Source organism: Euphorbia lathyris, chromosome 7 (assembly GCF_963576675.1).
Source record: "Euphorbia lathyris chromosome 7, ddEupLath1.1, whole genome shotgun sequence".
NCBI classification, from domain to species: domain Eukaryota; kingdom Viridiplantae; phylum Streptophyta; class Magnoliopsida; order Malpighiales; family Euphorbiaceae; genus Euphorbia; species Euphorbia lathyris.
In genome coordinates, this window is record NC_088916.1 from 73472150 (window position 1) to 73496078 (window position 23929).

The following is a 23929-nucleotide window of genomic DNA, read 5'->3' on the forward strand; positions in this document are numbered from 1 at the left end:
CATTACTGAACTAAAAGATTACTAAACTGAAACATTACTGAACTAAAACATTACTAAACTCAAATATTACTGAACTGAAATATTACTGAACTCAAACATAACTGAACTCAAGCATCACTCAACTGAAACATTACTGAACTGAAACATTACTAAACGGAAACATTACTAAACTAAAACATCATTCAACTGAAACATTAATTAACTGAAATATGACTGAACTGAACGTTACTGAACTAAAATATCACTGAACTGAAATATTACTAAACTGAAACATTAATGAACTAAAACATCACTGAACTAAAATATTACTAAACTGAATATCACTCAATCAAAACATCATTGAACTGAAACATCACTGAACTAAAACATCACTGAACTGAAATATCACAGAACTGAAATATCACTGAACTGAAACATCACTTAACTGAAACATCACTGAACTGAAATATTACTAAACTGAAATCTTACTCAACCGAAACATTATTGAACTAAAACATCACTGAACTGAAACATTACCGAATTGAAACATTACTAAGCTGAAACATTACTGAACTAAAACATTACTGAACTAAAACATCACTAAACTGAAATATTACTGAACTGAAACATCTCTGAATAGAAACATCACTGAACCGAAACATCACTCAACTGAAACATTACTAAACTAAAAATATTACTGAACTAAAACATCATTGAATTAAAACATTACTGAAATCAAAGATTACTGAACTGAAAAATTACTAAACGGAAACATCACTGAATTGTAACATTATTAAATTGAAACATTACTAAACTGAAACATTACTGAAATCAAACATCACTGAATTGAAACATTATTGAACTTGAACATTACCAAACTGGAATATTACTGAACAGAAACATTAGTAAACTTAAACATTACTAAACTGAAATATTACTGAACCGAAACATTACTAAATTAAAACCTTACTTAACTGTAACATTACTGAACTGCAATATTACTGAACTGAAATATCACTGACTGAAATATTACTAAACTAAAACATCACTGAACTGAAATATTACTGAACTGAAACATCACTAAACTGAAACATCACTAAACTGAAACATCACGAAACTGAAATATTACTGAATTAAAACAACATTAAACTAAAACATTACTGAAATCAAAGATTACTGAACTGAAACATTACTGAATTGAAATATTACTGAACTGAAACATTACTGAATTGAAATATTACTGAACTGAAAAATCACTTAATTGAAATATTACTGAACTGAAACATTACTAAACTAAAATGTTACTAAAGTGAAACATCACTCAACTGAAATATTACTAAATTGAAACATTATTGAACTAAAACATTACTGAATTGAAACATCACTAAACTCAAACATTACTGTATTGGAATATTACTAAACTGAATATCACTGAACCAAAACATCACTAAACTGAAACATCACTGAACTGAAACATCACTGAACTAAAACATCACTGAAATAAAACATCACCGAATTGGTACATCACTGAACTGAAACATCACTGAACTGAAATATTACTAAAGTGAAACCTTACTCAACTGAAATATTATTGAACTAAAACATCACTGAACTAAAACATTACCGAATTGAAATATTACTAAATGGAAACATTACTGAATTGAAATATTACTGAACTAAACCATCACTGAACTGAAATATTACTGAACTGAAACATCACTAAACTAAAACATCACTGAACCGAAACATCACTGAATTGAAACATCACTGAACTAAAACATCACTAAACTGAAACATCACTTAGGATTGTAAGCTTAATATAAGCTCAATTTAAAAATCCTTAGGTTTTTTTATTTCTTTAATCTTTCATTTACTTATAAAGAGTCATTGAGCATACAATCCCTAACATAACGTAACGTGAGATGACGTAACGTAACGTAACGTAACGTAACGTAACGTAACGTAACATAACGTAACGTAACGTAACGTTACGTAACGTAATGTGACATAAAAAATATAAGCCCAGTTTATAAATCCTTAGGATTGTAAGCTTAAACTATAAATCCTAAGGTCAATTTAAAAATCTTTAGGTTTTTTTATTTCTTTAATCTTTCATTTATAAATAGTCATTGAGCATACAATCCCTAACATAACGTAACAAGACGTAACGTAACGTAACGTAACGTAACGTAACGTAACGTAACGTAACGTAACGTAACGTAACGTAACGTAACGTAATGTGACATAACGTAACATAATGTGACTAAAAAATATAAGATCAGTTTATAAATCCTTAGGATTGTAAGCTTAATCTATAAATCCTAAGGTCAATTTAAAAATCCTTAGGTTTTTCTTATTTCTTTAATTTTCATTTATTTATAAACAGTCATTGAGCATATAATCCCTAACATAACGTGACGTGACGTGACGTGACGTGACGTGACGTAATATAACATAACATAACGTGACGTGACGTGACGTAACATAATGTAACGTAACGTAGTATAACGTAACGTAACGTAATATTATCTGATGTAACTTAATGTTACGTAACTTAATGTGAGGTAACATAATGTAATTATTATAAGCTCAATCTATAAATTCTTAAGTTTTTCATGTCTAATCGTATGTTTGTGATCTGTTACTAATAATGGTAAAATAACGAATATGTGAAGTGTAGATGCTAAGAATAATGACTTAGAAGACAATTTGATGTAATATTTCTCAAAGTTGAAATAATTTGTCAATATTAGGGGTGAAATTACTCTTCAGTGCTAAGGTTAGGGGCAAAATTACACAATTTTAAACGTTATGGATACAATTGCTCTTAACCGTAAACTTTAGGGTATTTAAGAAAATAAATTTTATATTTATTATAATCTTTAATTTTTTATAAACTTTGTGGACAACCATACCAAGAATAAATGGAAATTTGAGGAGCTGGTTTTTTTTTATAATTTCTTCAATCTCAATGAACTTTGCTAAAGAGTTACGATTAGAGTATATGCACAAACAAAAAAGATACTCCCATAATTTAATAAAGATTTTAGTGGGAACCAAATTTAGTTGTGGGAGATGCCAAATTTAATATTAATAATGGTATTAAACCTTTTAGAAATTTGTTTCCACCCGTTAATCAAACTAAGATATAAGAATATAGCTATTTTTGAAAAATGTGGATAATCATTTATCATATAAAGAGAATCTTTCTTAAAAAAATAAAAGAGATGTATTATGGAGAGAGAAATATGCATTTAGGTAACCTGATAACCTTTTGGTAAACGGTTAGAACATGTCATTTAATCAAATTTTATTAGTCTTCATGGATGGAGAGTCACCATTGAGAACTCTTCCATATATATATATATATATATATATATATAGTAATGTAGAATATGTGTAATTCGTGGAGTTCGTTTTTTTTTTATATTTTTTGTCAAACCAAACCGAATACTGAAATACATATAAAACTAAAACTGACGCCAAACCAAAATGTTAAAAATACTATACCGTTGAAGCGAATTCAATTAGTTCGGTTCGATATACAGTTTAAACCGAATCGATGCACACCCCGATTCTCCGAGTAACACAAGACTTTTCTCGGAAGCATATTTCCGTTGAGGTGGACCATGCCTATCTAAGTCTAAGGACCGGCAAGAGAAGGCCTTTTAGGCCAGGCTGACGTCTCTTACTAAATAATCTCCTTTGGGCTCCTTCGGTGCTCAATTGCATTTGCTTATTGCTCATTTAGACCAAACATATGGGCCTAATATCATTTCGCAGCCCAATAATAAGCCCAAATCCTGCAATTTCAAGAATTTCAATATTGGGTCAATCCAAGTCAAAGAAAAATGGGAAAATTACACAGAAAATTATTTTTGAAAAAGTATTTATAACTATGTCAAATCATAATTTTAGATTAAAATCAGTACTTTTAATATATTTTAAGGATTAGAATTTATAAATTAGAAATCTAAAATATATTTGCTAGGGTTTATAATTTATGAATTGGAGTCTAGAATTTTTAAATTATGATATAAAATTATAATATATAGAAAATAATGAAATATTTAGAATTAAGTTTGATGATATTACTTAGTTGTAATGTTATACTTAATTATGATATTCATGTATTTGACCCTATAGGCCTAGTATTGTATTTTAAAAAGAAGGGAAATTTACACAGAAATTCACTTTTGAAAAGCTATTTACAATTATATCAAGTTATAATTTTGAATTATATCAAACTAATAAAATTATTATTTTAAAGATTAAAGTTTATAAACTAGGGGTCTAAAATATATTGTCAAGAGTTTGAGATTTATGAATTGGGGTTTAAATTTTTTAAATTAGGTGTAAAAGCATATTTTATTTGGTATATATAAAAAAAATGACATATTAAGAATTAAATTTGATGATATGATTTAGTTGTAATTTTGTAGTCAATTATGATATTCATGTAAAAAGCCTTTTAAAGAATGAAACCAAAAAAAATGGTAGCTTATAAGAATGTTGTGCAATTAGTAGTGTTCACCTGGATCTGGATGACCAAATAAATTTGGTCATTCACCGTTAGATCTAGGTTTATTAAATATAAGTCATATGATGCTTTGAATCTCCACTTTCAGATTTTAATAAGCCTAGATTTAATGCCAAATAATTAAATCCATGATCTAGGTAAACACTACTGTTTGTACATTATTTAAAAAAAATTATTGATTTAGTTTCTGTTTGTGATTTTTTTTTTTACTTCAAACAAAATATAAAGCTGTTAAATTAAACAGCTATTATAATAAAATAACTGATATTAACTATCACAGGAATGTGAAAGTTTGATCGGACTGCTTATCAATAGTCTCTGCACTTCAACAATCTTCATTCAATTTCTCTTATTTACATGATATTATTTCTGAGTGTAATCAACTTCTATAAGAGCTAGATTCAGTTTCAGTTTCAGTCTCTTATGTTAAACGTTCAGTGAATTTTGCTGTTCATTGTCAAAAGCAGTAAATTCTGTATCTGTTCGTAGTGAATGGGATACTATCCCTCACTTCCTTAGTGATGTTATTCTTTTCGGTTTAAGTTAATAAAGTTTCTATTCTTAGATTAAGAAAACAAACAAACTAATATTAACTATAAACATTAAATAATAAAGAGTAAATACCAATAATTGAATCAAATAATTTTATTTTTTTTAAGAAAAAAATAATAATTTTATTCATAGAAAAAATAATATATATTGTGATGCTGGGATCTAGTCGACTAGACGAGAGGAGACGAATGATGGAAGAAGTCAGGTCAAAGGAGCAACACACCAGAGCAAAAAGAATACCTCTTTGCTGAAAAACAGGTCCACACGCCGCGTGGACGTCAAAATCAGCAACTACTTTCAGATTAAAAGCCCATACGACGTGTGGCTATTCCCACATGTCGTGTGATTAGGGGTGGGCATGATTCGGTTAATCGGTCCATAGGGCGAAAAAATTAACCGAACCATTATCAACGGTTTTTTAACCATCTAAACCGAAACCGGTCCATACTTATCGGTTAACCATACGATCGGTTAACCATTAATTTCGGTTAGGTTTTTTGGTTAATGGTTTTTAACCAATTCTCACTAGTTAACTAAAAAATCAACGGTTAGCCATAATTTTTATCCAAACCAAAATTTTTAAACAATATTAAAGTATACATAATTTGAAATATCCAAACGAAATGAATTCATATAAAAGTTCAGAATTCAAACATAAATACCGAACTAAAAAACAATCCATTAAGTTTGTATTTAAAACATAAAGAAATGTAACCAGTATTTCATTAAAGTACTTATTACAACATTAATTCATCACATCTTCTCGATCATCATTCGCCAATTGTAAAAAGAGGATGATCATCAGTGACACAAGATTCCTCTGCAAAACAAAAAATATAGTTAAATTAATATAAATTTAATATAACAAAAGTAATTAAATTCATGTTACCTAAGTTGATTGATTCGAGTTATTCCAAGATAGTATCCAAATGTGTTGGTTGAGTTGAACATCTCAACCAGTTTTATGCACAAACAAGAGCTTCCACAATCCTAGGAGTTAAAACACTTCTAAATGAATCAAGCACAAACAAGAGCTTCCACATTTCTTAAAGTGAATCCATGATTGACCAAGATGGCCGAGAAAAAGAATACGATAGACTTTTAGGTATTTAAGATTTCAAACTATTTCTATTTAAGATGAGTTTTCTAAATTCAGCCCATCATTTTAAATTATACATTTATGGGCTTTTTGAGTTGGTAGCTCAACAGCCATTTTTTAAAAACATCACTAAAAAAAGTGTTGGTAAAAACTTATTTTTTTTATAGTGAACCAAAACCAATAAAAAATAAAATATATATATAATATAAAAGTGATTAAAAATATATAAAAGTGACTTAAAAGTATATGAAATTGGTGAATTTTATTGAAACTATTTCGAAATATTAACTCTAATGTTTCATTAATTTACAGTTGATTGACTGAAATTGGATACAAATATTATCATAAGTGAAATATATCTCCAATCTACCTATATACACTTAATATTTTAAAATATTAACTCCAACATTTTCATTCTTTTTTAATACACATAATATTATAAGTCACTGAAATGGAATGAAACTGAACCAAAATTAACAACTAAAAAAACAAATAATATATATAATATAAAAGTTACTAAAAATATATATAAGTGGTTGAAAGTAAATGAATTTCACCAATAACTATTCTGAAATATTAATTCCAATATTTCCTAAATATTTTCTAAAGTTACATTTGAATGAATGAAATTGGTACTATTTTTTTTTTATTTTTTTTTTGAAAAAAAGGTACTACTAGTTAGTTGTTCAATAATTAAGAAATAAAAATATATTGAAATTTTAAACTTGACAAGTGTAAACTTAATTTTTTTTTGACATTAGTAATTGAAAGATCTACACGTATTAAGAATACATAAATTCTTCTAAAAGAAATACATAAATAGTTGGTCATTATGTTCAAAATTGTCGGTTGTAGAAATTCATACTTTAATCAATTAAATGGAGTTAATCCAATATTTAGAAACTACTAATTACTAAATGGCTTAATAAACTTCTCAGCCCCCTGAACTTGTTCTAATATTGCAATTGGCCTCCCGAATTTAGATTTGTGACAACTAATCCTATCAACTTGCTTATTTGGAACAAATAACCCTTCAAATTACTCTGTTGTAAGAAATAACTCCCCAAGTTGCTTATTTAGAACAAATAACCCCTAAATCCAAAAAAAAAACATTCAACATTATTATATCACATCAGAAATAAAAGATTTCAAATTATCAGTTGCTGCATCTAACTAAACTAGTGATATATTAAGTAAAGAGCAAAAAAAAACTCCCAAAATTATCTATTTGAGGGGTTATTTGTTCGAAATAAGCAAGTTGAGGGGATTAGTTGTCACAAGTTTAAATTCGGAAAATCAGCTGCAGTATTAGGACAATTTGAAGGGTTCAGAAGGTATTAAGCCTTACTAAATCGTTAAGTAACTAAAGCTTCCCCAAATATATGGGCAAACATACGTAATTGCCAATTGAAAAGAAACACATTATTTTTGTTGCCATGCAAATAGAAATATTTACTTATTAAAAGTCGGTGACATTTAGTATAAACAACCATATCCAAAAATCTTCAAAAGGTCAAATAAATAAAAAAATTCATAAAAAGGTGTAATAAAAGATTTGGTCAAATGGTTAGCCATAAATTCAAATTCTTTTTGACGATTTTGAGAAACAATTCTTCCTCATTTGAACATTATTAACTAATGCATGGGGAAATTGTGGACCTATATATCCTTAATTATAGTATTTTCATCTCCAATATATTCTTATGGAAAAAATAATTATTTTTTTAATTCCTAACTATCCGGACTAATCCAAATTGAGCGGAGTAGGTTTCTCTTGGAAGGCAAAACTCCCCTGTTATATATATTCTAATCACAGTTGAATTGATTCAGTACCTTAACCGAGTATTTGGTAGCAAAAATAAAACACTTCTTGATAGGTCCTTTTGTTCTCTAAAATTATCAACCGCGAGCTATATAAACTGAAACCCAATACGAGCGATTTATTTGATTTTGTTTATTAATTTATTTTTCTTTCAAAATAGCTATATCCAAATAATAAAATAGTCACATTCTACTATTTAAACTACCAAAGAATATAAAAAGAAAAAACAAACCTACATTTATTATTAATTAATGGTTTAATACCTTGTCAGCCTCTCAAGTTGTCCCAATAATCTCCCGAACACTTGTGACAACTAACCCTCTCAACTTGCTTATTTGGAATAAATAACCCCTTAAATTGCTCAATTGGAACAAATAACTCCTCAAGTTGTTCATTGTGGAACAGATAACTCCTAAACCCAAAAAACCATTCAATATAATACTCCCTCCGTTTCATATTACATGTCTTTTTAGAAAGTTGTACAGAAATTAAGGATATTAGAAAAAAAAAACATTATTGCCCCTTATTGATTCCAATATTAATTTATTTTATAATAATAAGTCCATTATTCTAATTAATTTTTGTAAACCCACGTTTTATAGCAGGAAAAAGATGACTTAACATGTACTGATTATATAAAATAACATGTAATATGAAACAAAAATCTCTAGAACGACATGTAATATAAAACGGAGGTAGTATTACATTAGAAATAAAAAATTTCAAAAATATCGGTTGTTAAATCTAACTAATGTACTGATACATTAATTAAAGGGAAAAAAAACTCCCGAAATCACAAATATTAACCTATTTGAGGGGACTGACAAAGGTATTAAGCCTTAATTAATTGGTACACACAACATATGTTCATACAGCTACATGATGGAGCAAGCATTTGGATTTTCATCACTGAAAATATCTATGAAATGCTGATCGACCGTGGTGTCAGTAACGGTGGCGGTGGTCGGAATAGCTCGGACATGATTAGGAGGTGCTTTCTTATCATAAGCAAGAGAAACATAAGGATTAGAAACCAAAGTGTAAGGAACATAAGGCCAAAGCTCTACTTTTTTCTTTGTAGACTCTGCTGCTTTCAATACTTTCTTTGCCTCTATATACCCTGTTACTGTAACCTTCTGCTGCTTCATGTCTACATCCACAGACTTCACTCCTATAAATATAAATCAAAAATCAATATCTGTCTCGATTGTTAAATACCGTTCCCATTTTACTTATTTCTGTTCCTATCTAGACTTTTTTTACCCTTCTCATACTTTTGATCAAAGACTGAAAATTCTCTCTTCAAAATTATAAACCCGAACAACAATAATTAAAATTATGAAAATAATTGATGCATAACAACCTGAGAACCCCGGAAATGGATGATTACGAGTCAAAAACATTAAAATTTACGTTTATAATAAAAGAAATCATGAAAATAATGCATATTTTTTGTGATAATTTTACATTTTTCGTCACAAAAAATGGCCGATTTTGCATTTTAATGTCAATTTTTTTTTTACTCGGGCAAAATATCCGCCTAGCCTATGGTCAAGCAGGCAAAATATCCGCCTGGCCAATGGTTAGGCGGAAATTTTGCCCACCTAGGGTAAAATAAAAAAATTCTCTCAAAAAATTATGAAAAGGGCAAAATTGTCCAATAGAGAAACAATAACTAGTAATTTGAAAGCGGTAAATAACACCCCCCTAGAATTTAAGTTTTTATCATTTTCATATTAATTCACTCGTAAAGTTTTTATTATTCTCTTATTAATGCACTCGTCCACTCAGATAATGTCACGTCAATCCAACTGACTGACGTGATATTATCTGAATGGAGGAACCACGAGTATGATTACAGTAGAATTTCTCTTCTGAAAGGGATGGTTCTGTGCTACCTCCACTTGGAAAAAGTGTCTAGAGTTACTACGTAATATTGTACTTTCATATTTAGAATCCTGGTTCCGTCACTGTGATTACGTACCTTTAACTCGGGAGAGAACGTTCTTGACTTTACGTTGGCAGCCTTTGCAGTCCATCCTGATTTTGAGAGCCACAGTTTGGATTTGCTTCTTTTTCTTGTGTTTTTTAAGGTTGTATAGTAGCTCAGATAAGTATTCCATGGTTCCTGCAACTCCCATTTTCTAGGAAAAAGAAAACTGTGTAAGTAGAGTTTATGAATTAAGAAAGAAAATGCAAGAGACAAGTGTAAAGAGTAGGTAAGGGAATTAAGTTTAGGATATGCTAATGTTTTGTGTTGTGGATATATGGATTTATAGTAACTTGGTAGACAAGGAGATTTATAATTAAATTAAATAATAGATATGGTAAGAGAAAATCTAGGGTGGATCTATGAATAATATATATTAATTTGTAATAATTAATATTATTATAATGAATTGTCTCATTACTGGAAACTGAAAGAACTTTCTAAATACCTTGATTATGGTTATCACTCAAGGTATATATTAGAGAATTGAAAATAAAATATATTTTGGATAAATCTAACGGTTTGTGTGCTAGCTGGAAAGCTAATTCTCTTTCCCTTGCAGGTCGCCTTACTTTAATCCAGTCTATCAACTGCGCTGCTCCAAATCACATCATGCAAGCCTGTAAGCTCCCTGAGCCGGTCCTCAACGACCTTGATAAAATTAATCGGCGTTTTCTATGGACAGAGTCTGGGGATGGGAGGAAGATTCACTTGGTCCCTTGGAAGGAAGCCTGCCAGCCTAAGAGCAGGGGTCTTGGTATAAGGCAAGCTAAGGACAATAATAAAGTCCTGTTAATGAAGCTTCTTTGGAGAATGTGGCAATCCCCCTCCTCCCTTTGGGTTCGTCTTCTGTGCGGCAAGTATAGGAAAGATAGAATCTTTGGTGGCCCGAAGGAGAGGGTTGTCAGCTGTTCCTTCCTCTGGAAAGGGCTTAGTGCTGTTTTTGCTGAGTTCTGTACGGGGATTGGCTTGGAGGTGGGTAATGGGAGATCTATTAGTTTCTGGTATGACACCTGGATTGGTGACAAACCGTTGATTGAGGTGTGCATCGCCCCTCCGCCGAATGATCTCCTCTCCTGGAGAATTGCTGATGTGGTGGACTCGGAGGGAGACTGGATCTGGTCTAAGTTCGACTCCTTTCTTAGCCTGGAGACCCTCCTTAATATTAGAGGTGTGAAGATTAGTAATCAGGAGGAGGATAAGGACAGACACTGCTGGGCCTTGACTAATAATGGTTCTTATTCTTGCAAATCGGCCTATGAAGCTTTTACCCCTAATAGGGCTGATCCTCCCTTGGAAATTTGGAAGTCCATTTGGGCCCTCAAAGTCCTCTACCGCATTAGGAGTTTCCTATGGCTGGGAGTCAAAGACAGGCTCCTCACGAATGCAGATAGACATAGAAGGCACTTGGCTGTATCTGGTGCCTGTAGCAGATGCAGCGGCCATGTGGAAACCTTGTGCCATGCTTTGAGGGATTGCCCGAATAGTAGAAAGGTTTGGGAAGGGGTCCTTCCTCACCACATCCTTCCTTCCTTTATGGGGTTCTCTGATATTGACTGGTTCTCTGAAGGCGTTAATGGGAATTTGTTGGCCAGTATGGAGCACGGGGCTATTCTCTTCGCTATTATTTGTCACCAAATGTGGAAATGGAGGAATGAAAAGTTATTTGCTGAGAAGACTGTCTTTATTCCTGACCTCCGGTTTTACTTCTCGAAAAAACTCTCTGTTTTTACAAAGAGTTTTGAAGGAGAGCCCCTGGTTCACCCCTCCCCGGTTAAAGAGGTCCAGTTAGTTGGTTGGAGGAAGCCCAGGGAAGGGGTTGTCAAGTTGAATACGGATGGTTCCTGCCTTAGTAATGGCAGAATTGCTGCTGGTGGAGTTCTTCGGGATGCTGGTGGCGCCTGGCTGGCTGGGTTTACCCATAACTTAGGTACGGGCTCCTCCTTTACTGCGGAGCTCTGGGGGATCTTGTCTGGCATTAAACTCGCCATTCGCATGGGTGTTAAAAGACTTTTGGTGGAGTCTGACAATTTGGAGGCTATTAACAGGATTTTGGATAGACAGGCTGTTTGTCTTAAGAGTCAGAATCTCATTAAAGCCATCTTGAGGCTTCGTCCTGCCTTCGATTCTCTTACCTTCTCCCATATTTATAGGGAGCAAAACCACGTGGCGGATCGCTTTGCAGCTGCTGGGCATGGGGGGATGTTAGGTGTTTCTACCCTTTCCGTTCCTCCTTCTTTTCTGTTACCTTCTCTTCTTGAGGATAGGATTGGGGTCAGTCTTCCTAGACTGATCCCGGGTTAGGTTTTTGTTTGTTTGTTTTTTTTCTTCCCTTCTTACCAAAAAAAAGAAAATAAAATATATTATATACATAATACATAGAGTTTCTCATTCAAATATTTGTGTGTTCTTCCTATTAAAGTCGTCTTGAGTGGTTAAAAGTTTTAGTCGTTCAAATTAGATTTTGAGTTCGAATCCTAAAATATGCTGAAAGCTTTAATTGAGAGAGAATTTAGTTAAAACATATCTAATGAGATTCGAATCGAAAAATCTAACAACCATATGAAAAAAAAATATTTATATATATAATATATTAGTACTAGAGATATATTCAGCTTTTTGAATTTGTAACCAAACATTTAATGATTCTTTAAATTTTTAAAACTTTTTTTTTTCATTTTAACGTGCTTAAATTATTATGGCTAACCTCGGTAGAAAATACATGATTGTTTAGTTGGAGGACCGATTTTACATATATATATGTGTAAATTTTTATTTTACTAAATCGAACTTGTTCAAATATTTTCGAGAATAATATATCGCACCAACCAATTAATGACATATGCATACTTTTTTCTTTCATATAGTAATATGCAAAACGATTTTTATTGGTCGAATATATTATTCTCAAAATATCGTAAAAAATTTCGAAAAAAGTCTAGCTCTAGCAGTTTAAATAAGTCTCAAAGTTCAAATTTTTAGTGTATGTGTTTTATGTTAATTAGTAGCACTGTTCGAAACGAAGGCCGCCTCGACTGCCTAGGTCCAGTCTAGACGCTCAAAATTGAGAATCAGTTGCGATTTTCTCCAATTAATCTCCCTAGGCGTTTTATCGACTCTTAAGTGATTTTTAGCCGCCTTGCCACTGCCTCGACGCCGCCTAGACTGCCTAGGCGACAATGAACAAAATTTTTTTTTTATTATGAATTTATTTTTTTGGTTTATTATAATTCAATTTTAAGTTGTTTCAATGATATTGTTATTGAAACGTTGATGTTTGCACATTTTCAAAGATATATGTTAAAATATACATGTTTTTCTATATTAAATAATTTTATATTATTACTTTATATAGTATAATACATATTTTAATTGAATTTATATAATGATTTTTTGATTAACAAATTGAGAAATAATTCATCAAATTGTCTTATCGGTCATGAATCTTGTCATCTACACTTCATACTGCATCATTTTATCACTAACAAATAACAAACATATGTTGGATGTGAAAAAAAGAGAAAATTACTAAAATGGGAGGCTCATTTATATATTTAACCCATTTACTCAACATATTACATATCTAGACTGTTTTTGTGTGACTTTCCCATAATACCCTCAATATTTACGGAACTACTATCTCCCTCCCGTCTGACTTTGCAGATTCTAGCATATGCGAAGCCTGCGAAGCTAATGTTTGGTTTAGTTGATGATTTTAATTAGCATATGCGAAGTTTGGTTGTGTTTTTAATAAAATTCGTTAAGTGGTATATAACAAAAAATGTCAAACAACAACAGATTCTAACATTAAAATCATAACATTATCAAAATTTACGACAAGATTGCCACAATAACAACATTAAAATCATAACATTATCAAAATTTACAATAAGATTGCCACAATAAACTCCTAACAAATCACTTCAAAGTAAACCTAACTAATCTAGATGGAAATTTCTCCCTCTACAGGAAGTCTAGACTTTTTGGGATGAGAAATGGAAGTCTAGACCATTTGGGATGGACGTGTCCTATGGTGCACACCAAGATTGGTACAATCTCTCCCAATCAATCATTTCAAAGTGAATGTGCCAATCTTGAGGGAAATTTCCCCCTATACAGGAAGGAAGTCATCTCATCTGCAACCCAATACGCCGCCTTCCAAAAAAGGATGTTATGTATTCAATCACATTCAAAAAATAAAATAATCGTGTTAGGCAGGAAAAAAGACGATTTGGCTTCGCGAAATGAGGCTTAGCGAAGCATGCGAATGTAAATGTGTAGAAAAGATGATGATTTTACTTAGCGAATCGATGCTTTCGCAAAGTCTGCGAGTGAAATTATGAACTTTTCTACTCGCAGACTTCGCGAAATAATCGATTCGCTAAGCAGATCGTCACGTTTCAGGCTCTTTCTCATCGCAGATCTTCACGAAATCATCGACTACGTGAAGTGATTTCATGAAAAACACAGAGAAAACAGTATTACATTTTTCGCGCCTTTCACCCTTAAAAGTGACAATAACAATATGATAAATTGGGAAAAACGATGGAAACAACATAGAATAACCATTTCTTTGATGGTAACAAGAAGAAAGAAACCAAGTAACGAGCAGGAACAGGAAGATGAAGAACCATGACTTCGTTTTCTAGCATTAGGAAGATGAAGAATCAATAGATGAAGAGAGGAAGAAGAGAAATGCATTGTGATTTGGAGAAATGGTGCAGATTTCGTGCAATTTAAAGGAAGATAGGAAGATCAAAAGTGTGAGAATCATTAATGGAGGAGCCAACTGTTTCGCGTAACCAAGGAGAAGGGGGGGGGGAGACCGTTCGCTAAGAGGGAAGTGGAAGGTTAGGGGTATTATGAGAAAGTCACACAAAAACAGTCTAGATATGTAGTAGGTTGAGTAAATGGGTTAAATATGTAAATGAGTCTCCCATTTGACTCATTTTTGTAATTTTTCCGAAAAAAAATTAATAAAAAAATATACTGTCTTTTGTACTAATTGGATAAAAAAAATCAAAAAATTCACCGACTTTATAAATATTAATCTCCAATTCTATTATTAAATTATGAAAAACATGAAATGCTTTTTTTTAGAATGAATTGATATGCAATTGGTGCGGAATAAGGAACAAAAATATATGTGTTTTATAATATTGTCTGAAATTGATTTAAATTATCAACGTTAGGGGAAAAATTACTCTTGGCTACTGACGTTAGGAGTAAAATTGTATCATTTAAGACGTTAAAAGTAAAATTGCTCTTGACCAAAACATTAAAGGTATTTTTCCAAAAAAAAACTCATTAATAAGACTATTTAATTAATTACGAACCAAATAATTGAACTTTTTTTTTTTTTTTTGAATAATCAAATAATTGAACTTACATACACAAAAATATGCAAACTCATTTGAGACTCTTCTAATTAAGAGACTACGATAAAGACATACATCAAATATAAGTACATTATAAAAGTTATGTATAAGAATCAAGTAAACAGGATTAATTATGACCAAAATTTTATTTTATTTTAGTAGGTACGTTCAATTACTTTGGTCACGCGAAAGATTTTAAAAAAGAAAAGATATAATATTAGGAGAGATTGTGGAAAAAAACGAGTTCCGACATTCAGAAACATTAACATATGCCAATGAGGGTTGGTCTGAGTAGTAAGACGTTGAACCTTTATTTGACAGGTTTGAGGTTCGATTCCTCATTCCGTCAAAATTTAGCCCTCATTAATAGATGATCTGTAAATTCTATTGTAAACCCTCATCGAGATCTGTGGTTTACCCTGATCTTGAAAGTGGGTAGACCTACCCTTACCTAAACTTTAATTTATCAAAGAAACATTAACATATACAAAAAAAAAAAATGGTGTCGTTTTGGAATTGCATGGGATCAGCAAAGCCACGTTAATCTAATCAAGAGTGACACGTTGTAAGATGAGAATCGAACGGCCATTGGAGGGTCCACGTATAGAGAAGAAGATAGGAGATTGATTAGGTTTATTAATATTGAATTATTGGCCGGTGGAACTGTAGAAAAACATACACAAAACAAAGCCAAAAAAAATAAATAAATAGGTTATTGTGGTGTGACAACAAGTGGCATAAAACGTAAGAGATAAAGAGTATTTAAAACCATAAAATATATGGTTGTAAGTATGAAAGTAAGGGTTGAGAAAATTCATGACACATGTTGGTCATCATCGGCGGCAGGCACACGGTGGCAACCACCTGGCTAATGGTGGTGATTCAGAATAATCAAGAATTACATGAAACATCATATTAAGGCCCACATTATAACCAGCCCAATAGATGAAACAATCTAGGCCCAAACTTCAATTAAGGCCCACATGAGATTAATAATGATTAAAAATGATATTCTTAAAAAGAGAATGAGGTTTAAGAGAAAAAATTAAAATGAGATAAAAAGTGAAGAAAGAGAGATTCGAACATAGGACCAACTAGATGTAGAGATTTCTTTAATTATCACTACAACTATGCAAACTTAATTTTATGTCATATAATCACATTTTACATTATAAGTACTAATTTCAATTATTTTGGAGGCTGCTCCGGATTAGGGGTGTTAACGAGCCGAGCTGAGACCGAACCCTGCCAGGCTCGGCTCGGCTCGATTAAATTTTTACTTGAGCTCGGCTCGGCTCGAAACTCGACGAGCCTTGAAATTTCAGGCTCGGCTCGAGCTCGAGTCAGATTCGGCTCGAGCTCGAGTCAGATTCGGCTCGAGCTCGAAAAGCTCGCGAGCCTGAAATTTTTAGGCTCAAATCGAGCTTCACACATTACGGGTAGGTTTTTGGGTTGGGTTGGGTATTATGTATTTGGGCCCAAAAATTATTATTAGGTACTACTTAAAAAAAAGGTTATTTATTACAAATTTTCGTATTTATTAATAATAAAATATATAACATATTATAAATTAAATATTAATAAAATATATTAATTAAAATATTCGAGCCCGCTCGCGAGCTTTCGAGCCGAACCTCTCTAAGTTTGGTATTGGCTCGTTAATGTCTCGAGCCGGTCGCGAGTTCGAGTCGAGCCCTGTCGAGTCGAGCTTTGACCGAGCTTTGACCGAACCGAGCTCGAATAGTTCGCGAGCCACCCTAGCTCATTAACATCCCTACTCCGGATGATCGGAGGGTCGGGAGACCCTCCCCTACCCTCTGACTCCGCCCCTGGTTATGGTAGTTTTCCATTTTTAAGTATTCATTTTGTGGTAAATTTGCATGTTCTGCAGATTTATAAATGTCAACTAGATTATCTTCCTATATCCAGCATACAAGTAGGTGCTAAAAAATTGTAAAAACAAATAATAATAATAATAAATATTTGTGATGGGCTATTACTTAGTGCGACGAGAATAACTTGGTTATTACGTGATACATGTACGGAGCGCGATGCAAATGACCAAATTATTTGCGCGAAACTATTGCTAAGCGCTACACAAATGACTCATTGAGTTATATTAGTAAGTTGTGTATCCAATACATTTAAACGCATTTTAAAACCTTAAAGTCCAAAAAATAGGATTTTGTGCAACTATATACCCTAAGAAGCAAATCGTTAGTTTCATAATTTTGATTGGTAACCGTGCCGTGAAATTTGGTTGGTCTGCCCAATTTTATTATATGAAGTTTTATATGTATTGGAATAGTTTGGTTATTGGGCTTCAGAATTGTTAGTTAAAATACATCTCCTAAGTGGTCCAGAATCAGTTCATCCTACAATTTACACATAATAACACATGGATTAAAGAATAGCTAAAGAGATCAATATACGTGAAGAATGAAATGTCAAAATTACACTTAAAGATGTTCAATAATTGCACGTGCGTTCTACTATTTAAGTAGATGTGTTACAATAGCTTATCATATTATAATCGTGTTATATATATTTATATATTCTGCATGATTATATATAATGTGAATACCACAAAAATGATAATCATATAATAAAGAATGTATCGTGTCAGAAATAGAAATCGGTAGCATTTAAAGTTTATATGTTCATTGCATTTTATAATTTTTTCTATTTTTTTTTGTAAGAAGGGAAGAAAAAAAACAAACAAACAAAAACCTAACCCGGGATCAGTCTAGGAAGACTGACCCCAATCCTATCCTCAAGAAGAGAAGGTAACAGAAAAGAAGGAGGAACGGAAAGGGTAGAAACACCTAACATCCCCCCATGCCCAGCAGCTGCCAAGCGATCCGCCACGCGATTTTGCTCCCTATAAATATGGGAGAAGGTAAGAGAATCGAAGGCAGGACGAAGCCTCAAGATGGCTTTAATGAGATTCTGACTCTTAAGACAAACAGCCTGTCTATCTGAAATCCTGTTGATAGCCTCCAAATTGTCAGACTCCACCGAAAGTCTTTTAACACCCATGCGAATGGCGAGTTTAATGCCAGACAAGATCCCCCAGAGCTCCACAGTAAAGGAGGAGCCCGTACCTAAGTTATGGGTAAACCCAGCCAGCCAGGCGCCACCAGCATCCCGAAGAACTCCACCAGCAGCAATTCTGCCATTACTAAGGCAGGAGCCATTCGTATTCAACTTGACAATCCCTTCCCTGGGCTTCCTCCAACCAACTAACTGGACCTCTTTAACCGGGGAGGGGTGAACCAGGGGCTCTCCTTCAAAACTCTTTGTAATAACAGAGAGTTTTTTCGAGAAGTAAAACCGGAGGTCAGGAATAAAGACAGTCTTCTCAGCAAATAACTCTTCATTCCTCCATTTCCACATTTGGTGACAAATAATAGCGAAGAGAATAGCCCCGTGCTCCATACTGGCCAACAAATTCCCATTAACGCCTTCAGAGAACCAGTCAATATCAGAGAACCCCATAAAGGAAGGAAGGATGTGGTGAGGAAGGACCCCTTCCCAAACCTTTCTACTATTCGGGCAATCCCTCAAAGCATGGCACAAGGTTTCCACATGGCCGCTGCATCTGCTACAGGCACCAGATACAGCCAAGTGCCTTCTATGTCTATCTGCATTCGTGAGGAGCCTGTCTTTGACTCCCAGCCATAGGAAACTCCTAATGCGGTAGGGGACTTTGAGGGCCCAAATGGACTTCCAAATTTCCAAGGGAGGATCAGCCCTATTAGGGGTAAAAGCTTCATAGGCCGATTTGCAAGAATAAGAACCATTATTAGTCAAGGCCCAGCAGTGTCTGTCCTTATCCTCCTCCTGATTACTAATCTTCACACCTCTAATATTAAGGAGGGTCTCCAGGCTAAGAAAGGAGTCGAACTTAGACCAGATCCAGTCTCCCTCCGAGTCCACCACATCAGCAATTCTCCAGGAGAGGAGATCATTCGGCGGAGGGGCGATGCACACCTCAATCAACGGTTTGTCACCAATCCAGGTGTCATACCAGAAACTAATGGATCTCCCATTACCCACCTCCAAGCCAATCCCCGTACAGAACTCAGCAAAAACAGCACTAAGCCCTTTCCAGAGGAAGGAACAGCTGACAACCCTCTCCTTCGGGCCACCAAAGATTCTATCTTTCCTATACTTGCCGCACAGAAGACGAACCCAAAGGGAGGAGGGGGATTGCCACATTCTCCAAAGAAGCTTCATTAACAGGACTTTATTATTGTCCTTAACTTGCCTTATACCAAGACCCCCCCTGCTCTTAGGCTGGCAGGCTTCCTTCCAAGGGACCAGGTGAATCTTCCTCCCATCCCCAGACTCTCCCCACAGAAAACGCTGATTAATTTTATCAAGGTCGTTGAGGACCGGCTCAGGGAGCTTACAGGCTTGCATGATGTGATTTGGAGCAGCGCAGTTGATAGACTGGATTAAAGTAAGGCGACCTGCAAGGGAAAGAGAATTAGCTTTCCAGCTAGCACACAAACCGTTAGATTTGTCCAAAATGTCTTTAAAAGAGGCTTTGGACACCCTGTCACTATGAAGAGGGACCCCAAGGTATTTCCCAAACGATTGAGTCAGGGGAATGCCAGACATCTCGCTCAGTCTTCTACACAAGCTATTATCCATATTCTTGGAACAAAGCATACGGGATTTATGGATGTTAATCTTCTGGCCAGAAGCCTCACAAAAGCAGTCGAGGATATCCATCACAGCCTTAATTTGTTCCTCATTACCCTCCACAAAAAGCATGACATCATCAGCAAAGAGTAAATGGGTAACAGGGGGGCAATGTCTGTTGATGGAAACAGGGTGGAGAGTCCCTTTGCTCACCGCCTCTTGGATCAGGTGAGACAATCTTTCCATGGCAATAACAAAAAGGAAGGGGCTCATAGGATCCCCTTGACGAATACACCTGGATGGAGAGAACTCATCCGACATATCCCCATTGATCATAACCTAGAAAACAGGAGAGGAGATACACTTTCCAATCAATTCCTCCAGTTCTCCGGGATACCAGCTTTGGCTAAACTATCCAGAAGAAAGCTCCAGTTCAACCTATCATAGGCTTTCTCCAGATCCAGCTTGAGAGCCACGATCCCTTTCTTGCCTTTCTTAATCTTCATAGAATGGACAACCTCCTGGGCAATAACAACGTTATCCATCAATTGTCTTCTAGGAACAAAGCTCCCTTGATTTTGGCTGATAATATCCGGAAGGATCTTCCGGATTTTATTAGCCACAATCTTAGTAATAGCTTTATACAAGACATTACAAAGACTGATGGGTCTCATCTGGAGAAAGGAAGAAGGCTTGGCAACCTTAGGAATCAAGACAATGAGGGTTTTATTAACCAAACTGATATCGTTCGAACCACCAAAGACACCTAACACAAAGCTGTATATACCCTCTTTAATAGTGTCCCAGTGTTTATGATAGAAACTAGCGGGGATACCATCAATACCAGGAGCCTTAGTGGAACCGATGCTGGAGAAGGCCAGATCAATCTCTTTAAGCTCAATGGGATGGAAAGCATTATTAATAGCATCCTCCCTCAAACAAGGAAAGGAAATGCCAGAGTGGGCACTCTCTAGGTCCACAGCTTCCTCTCTGAACAGGTCCTTGTAGAAATCAAGGGCAAGGCGCCGAATGTCCTCCTCCTCAAAAATCCACTCACCACTGGCATCTTTAATAGCCTCGATCCTATTTCGCTGTCTCCTAATGATCGTTGAGAGGTGGAAAAACCTGGTATTCCGGTCCCCGTCTTGAATCCAAGCCTTCCTAGATTTCTGGAACGACAGAAGCTCTTCCTGTCTAAGCACAGCTTCCAACTCGTTCTGAAGAGCTCTTAGGTGACCATTCAGGCTATGATCAAAACGAACCTCCAAGCAACGCTGAACACCTTCCATTCTCCTCAAGAGTTTGTTCTTCCTCCTGATAATATGACCAAAAGTATTTTTATTCCAAACAGCCACATTCCTCCTGAATTCCTCAGTAGCAAGGAGAACATCAGAGTGGGGATGCCAATTGCTTTTAACGAAATCCTTAAACTCGGGGTGAGACTCCCAAGCCACCAGATACCTAAAAGGTCTATTACCTTTCAGCCGATTTCCTTTGACCAAATTAATGAGGATAGGGCAATGGTCTGAGTGACGGAAAGGGAGATTAAGTACCTTGACCTCAGGAAACCTATAAATCGCTGCAACATTAGCGTACACCTTATCCAACCTAACAAACACACTATTCCTTTTCCAGGTAAATTTGTGGCCAGCAGCACCCAGGTCCGAAAGCCCGCACATATCCATACTTTGCTTATGATTAAGACACCGGTTCACATAATGATTACCCCCTCCTCTCTGATCACTCAAGAGGGCAATGTCATTAAAATCCCCAGCAACCAACCACGCCTCCATCATGTTAGAGCTAAAAGAATGAAGGATCTCCCACAGCCTTCTTCGGTTAGTCGAAACAGGATCAGCATAGACGAAGGTAATAAAGAAGGGTTTATTATCCGGGTAACACACCTTACTATGGATGAATTGACTGTCCATAGTAACAATATCAATATTGACTTGACCTGGCTTCCAAAAGAGCCAAATCCCCCCTGCCCGGCCAGTAGCCTCCGACCTGACGCAATTCCAATTCTTAAACTTTCTAACCACCTCATCTGCTTTGGCTCCACTAACCTTGGTCTTAAGAAGGACAAAGCAGGAAGGGTTAAACTGTTTAATGAGATCATTGACATGAATGCGGGTAGCCTTGCTCGCCGCACCTCTAACATTCCAAACGAAGAAGTCCATCAGAGGGGGAGACTACAGACGCAGGCCCAAACCCTAGATCATGTATTTGTTCGGGGCTCCGGAGAGCCTAGAGGCGGTCCTAAAAGGACCCCTTTTATCCAAAGAATTCAAACCACGAAGGTTCTTTTTAGGTTTCCCTTTGGGATTCTTCATGTTTAACTTACTCACTCCTATAGTCTTACCAATAGGAGCATCAACAGGAGGATGTAGAGTACTCGCCTCCCTACTCAAACCCTTCCCAGCTGACATGATAGACTGGGGAATCTCTTTGCCTTTAGCAGAAGCATTAGAGACAAAGAGAGGATTAATAGAATTACCCAGACTAGAGGCATGCTCTACCGACTCCAGACAAAGAGAGGATTAATAGAATTATCCGAGTCCTGATCTTCCTCCATAGACAAAACACCGAACCTTGACCCGGAACCCGAAGCTGAGTCCACTCCAGTCTCAATCCCCTTCTTAATATCTGGGGGTCTGACCTTGATCTCAGGAGCAATCTGGAGAGTAGTCATCTTCGTACTGATATCTGGTGAATGATTAGCATTAACATTAGCCCGTGGCTTCCTTCTCACTGGCCTCTTGGCAAGCATCCATGGGCCAAAGCTCCTTACTTCCCCTCGACTCTTCTCAGCTTCGCCTATGATAGGTTGCACCAACTCCTCCACGTCCTTCCTCCTCTTAGGACAACCCTCAAGGGTATGGCCAAACATACCACATTCATAGCAGATGTTGTGTATACCTTCATATTCAATATGATAGACCTTGTTTTGAGTACAGAACTGAGAAAGAAGAGGCTTAGCGAGATCAATATCGATATAGACCCTGGCAAACTTGCCTCTCACTGCCCCAATGGTAGTCTTATCAACATGGTGGACTTTCCCAAGAAGGCTACCAATCTTGTTCAGGAACCTATCACTGTAGTATTCAAGAGGTAGGCCCGGGAACCTAACCCAAGTAAGGATCCTGTTAACAGAGCAATCATGGGGATCAAAATTTGGGACCCAAGGTCTCAGAGCTAACACATGATTGGAGATAATATACGGACCACCATTCACAATAGCATTGAAATCCTCAGCCCTTGTGAATTTAATGACATAATAGTCATTTTCAAGGTCTGTGATAGTAACCTTTCCTTTCTTTGCCCATTGAGCCTGGATCCTCTGGGAAAAATAATTGAAACTGATCCTTTTCCCCAACATAGTGACGATTAACGCCAATTTCCACTTCGATCTCATGACCCGCTTCTCATCTGAGGACAACCGGATCCTAGGACACAGCGGGTTATCAGGCTCTCCATCCTCAGAATCGGAATCAGAGAGAAAATCCCCAGAATCATTCTCAAAAGCATCCACCTCCATCATGGGATCCTCCTCTGACACCCCTAGCAACTTATCCCTCCAGGAGGGGCCTCCCAAATCCATGGAAACTCCCGCTTGAGCGGCTTGCGCAGTCTGTGCGGCTTGCGCGGCTTGCGCGGCCAGCGCGGCCTGCTCGGCCAACGAAAGTCGCACGGCATGCTCATCCTGCTGGGGAGAGACGGTCGGTACTCCCTGTGGCCCAAGCACCGGAAGCGGCCCTCTAACTCCGAAATCATGCGCGCGTCCCTCCGCGAAAAACGAGTCCAGGGCCGCGGCCGTGGCACCAACACCTTCCAACCCCCGATCGGCCGTCGCATCCCTAGAAGCCCCCAACGGCACCGACGCACCCCTAGCACCCCCCGTCGAAACCGCCGGATACGC

The 23929-nt window shown here is 35.6% G+C and overlaps 1 protein-coding gene across 1 annotated transcript; it reads right to left on the minus strand.

Annotated features, from left to right (window-relative positions):
* Positions 1 to 8867: 8867 nt before the first annotated feature.
* On the minus strand, positions 8868 to 10133 carry LOC136201363 (heavy metal-associated isoprenylated plant protein 24). The gene is made up of 2 exons (XM_065992019.1): positions 9977 to 10133; positions 8868 to 9163 (listed from the first exon to the last, which is right to left on the minus strand). Exons 1-2 carry the CDS (start codon positions 10131 to 10133, stop codon positions 8868 to 8870), a joined length of 453 nt encoding a protein of 150 aa, XP_065848091.1.
* Positions 10134 to 23929: the final 13796 nt, after the last annotated feature.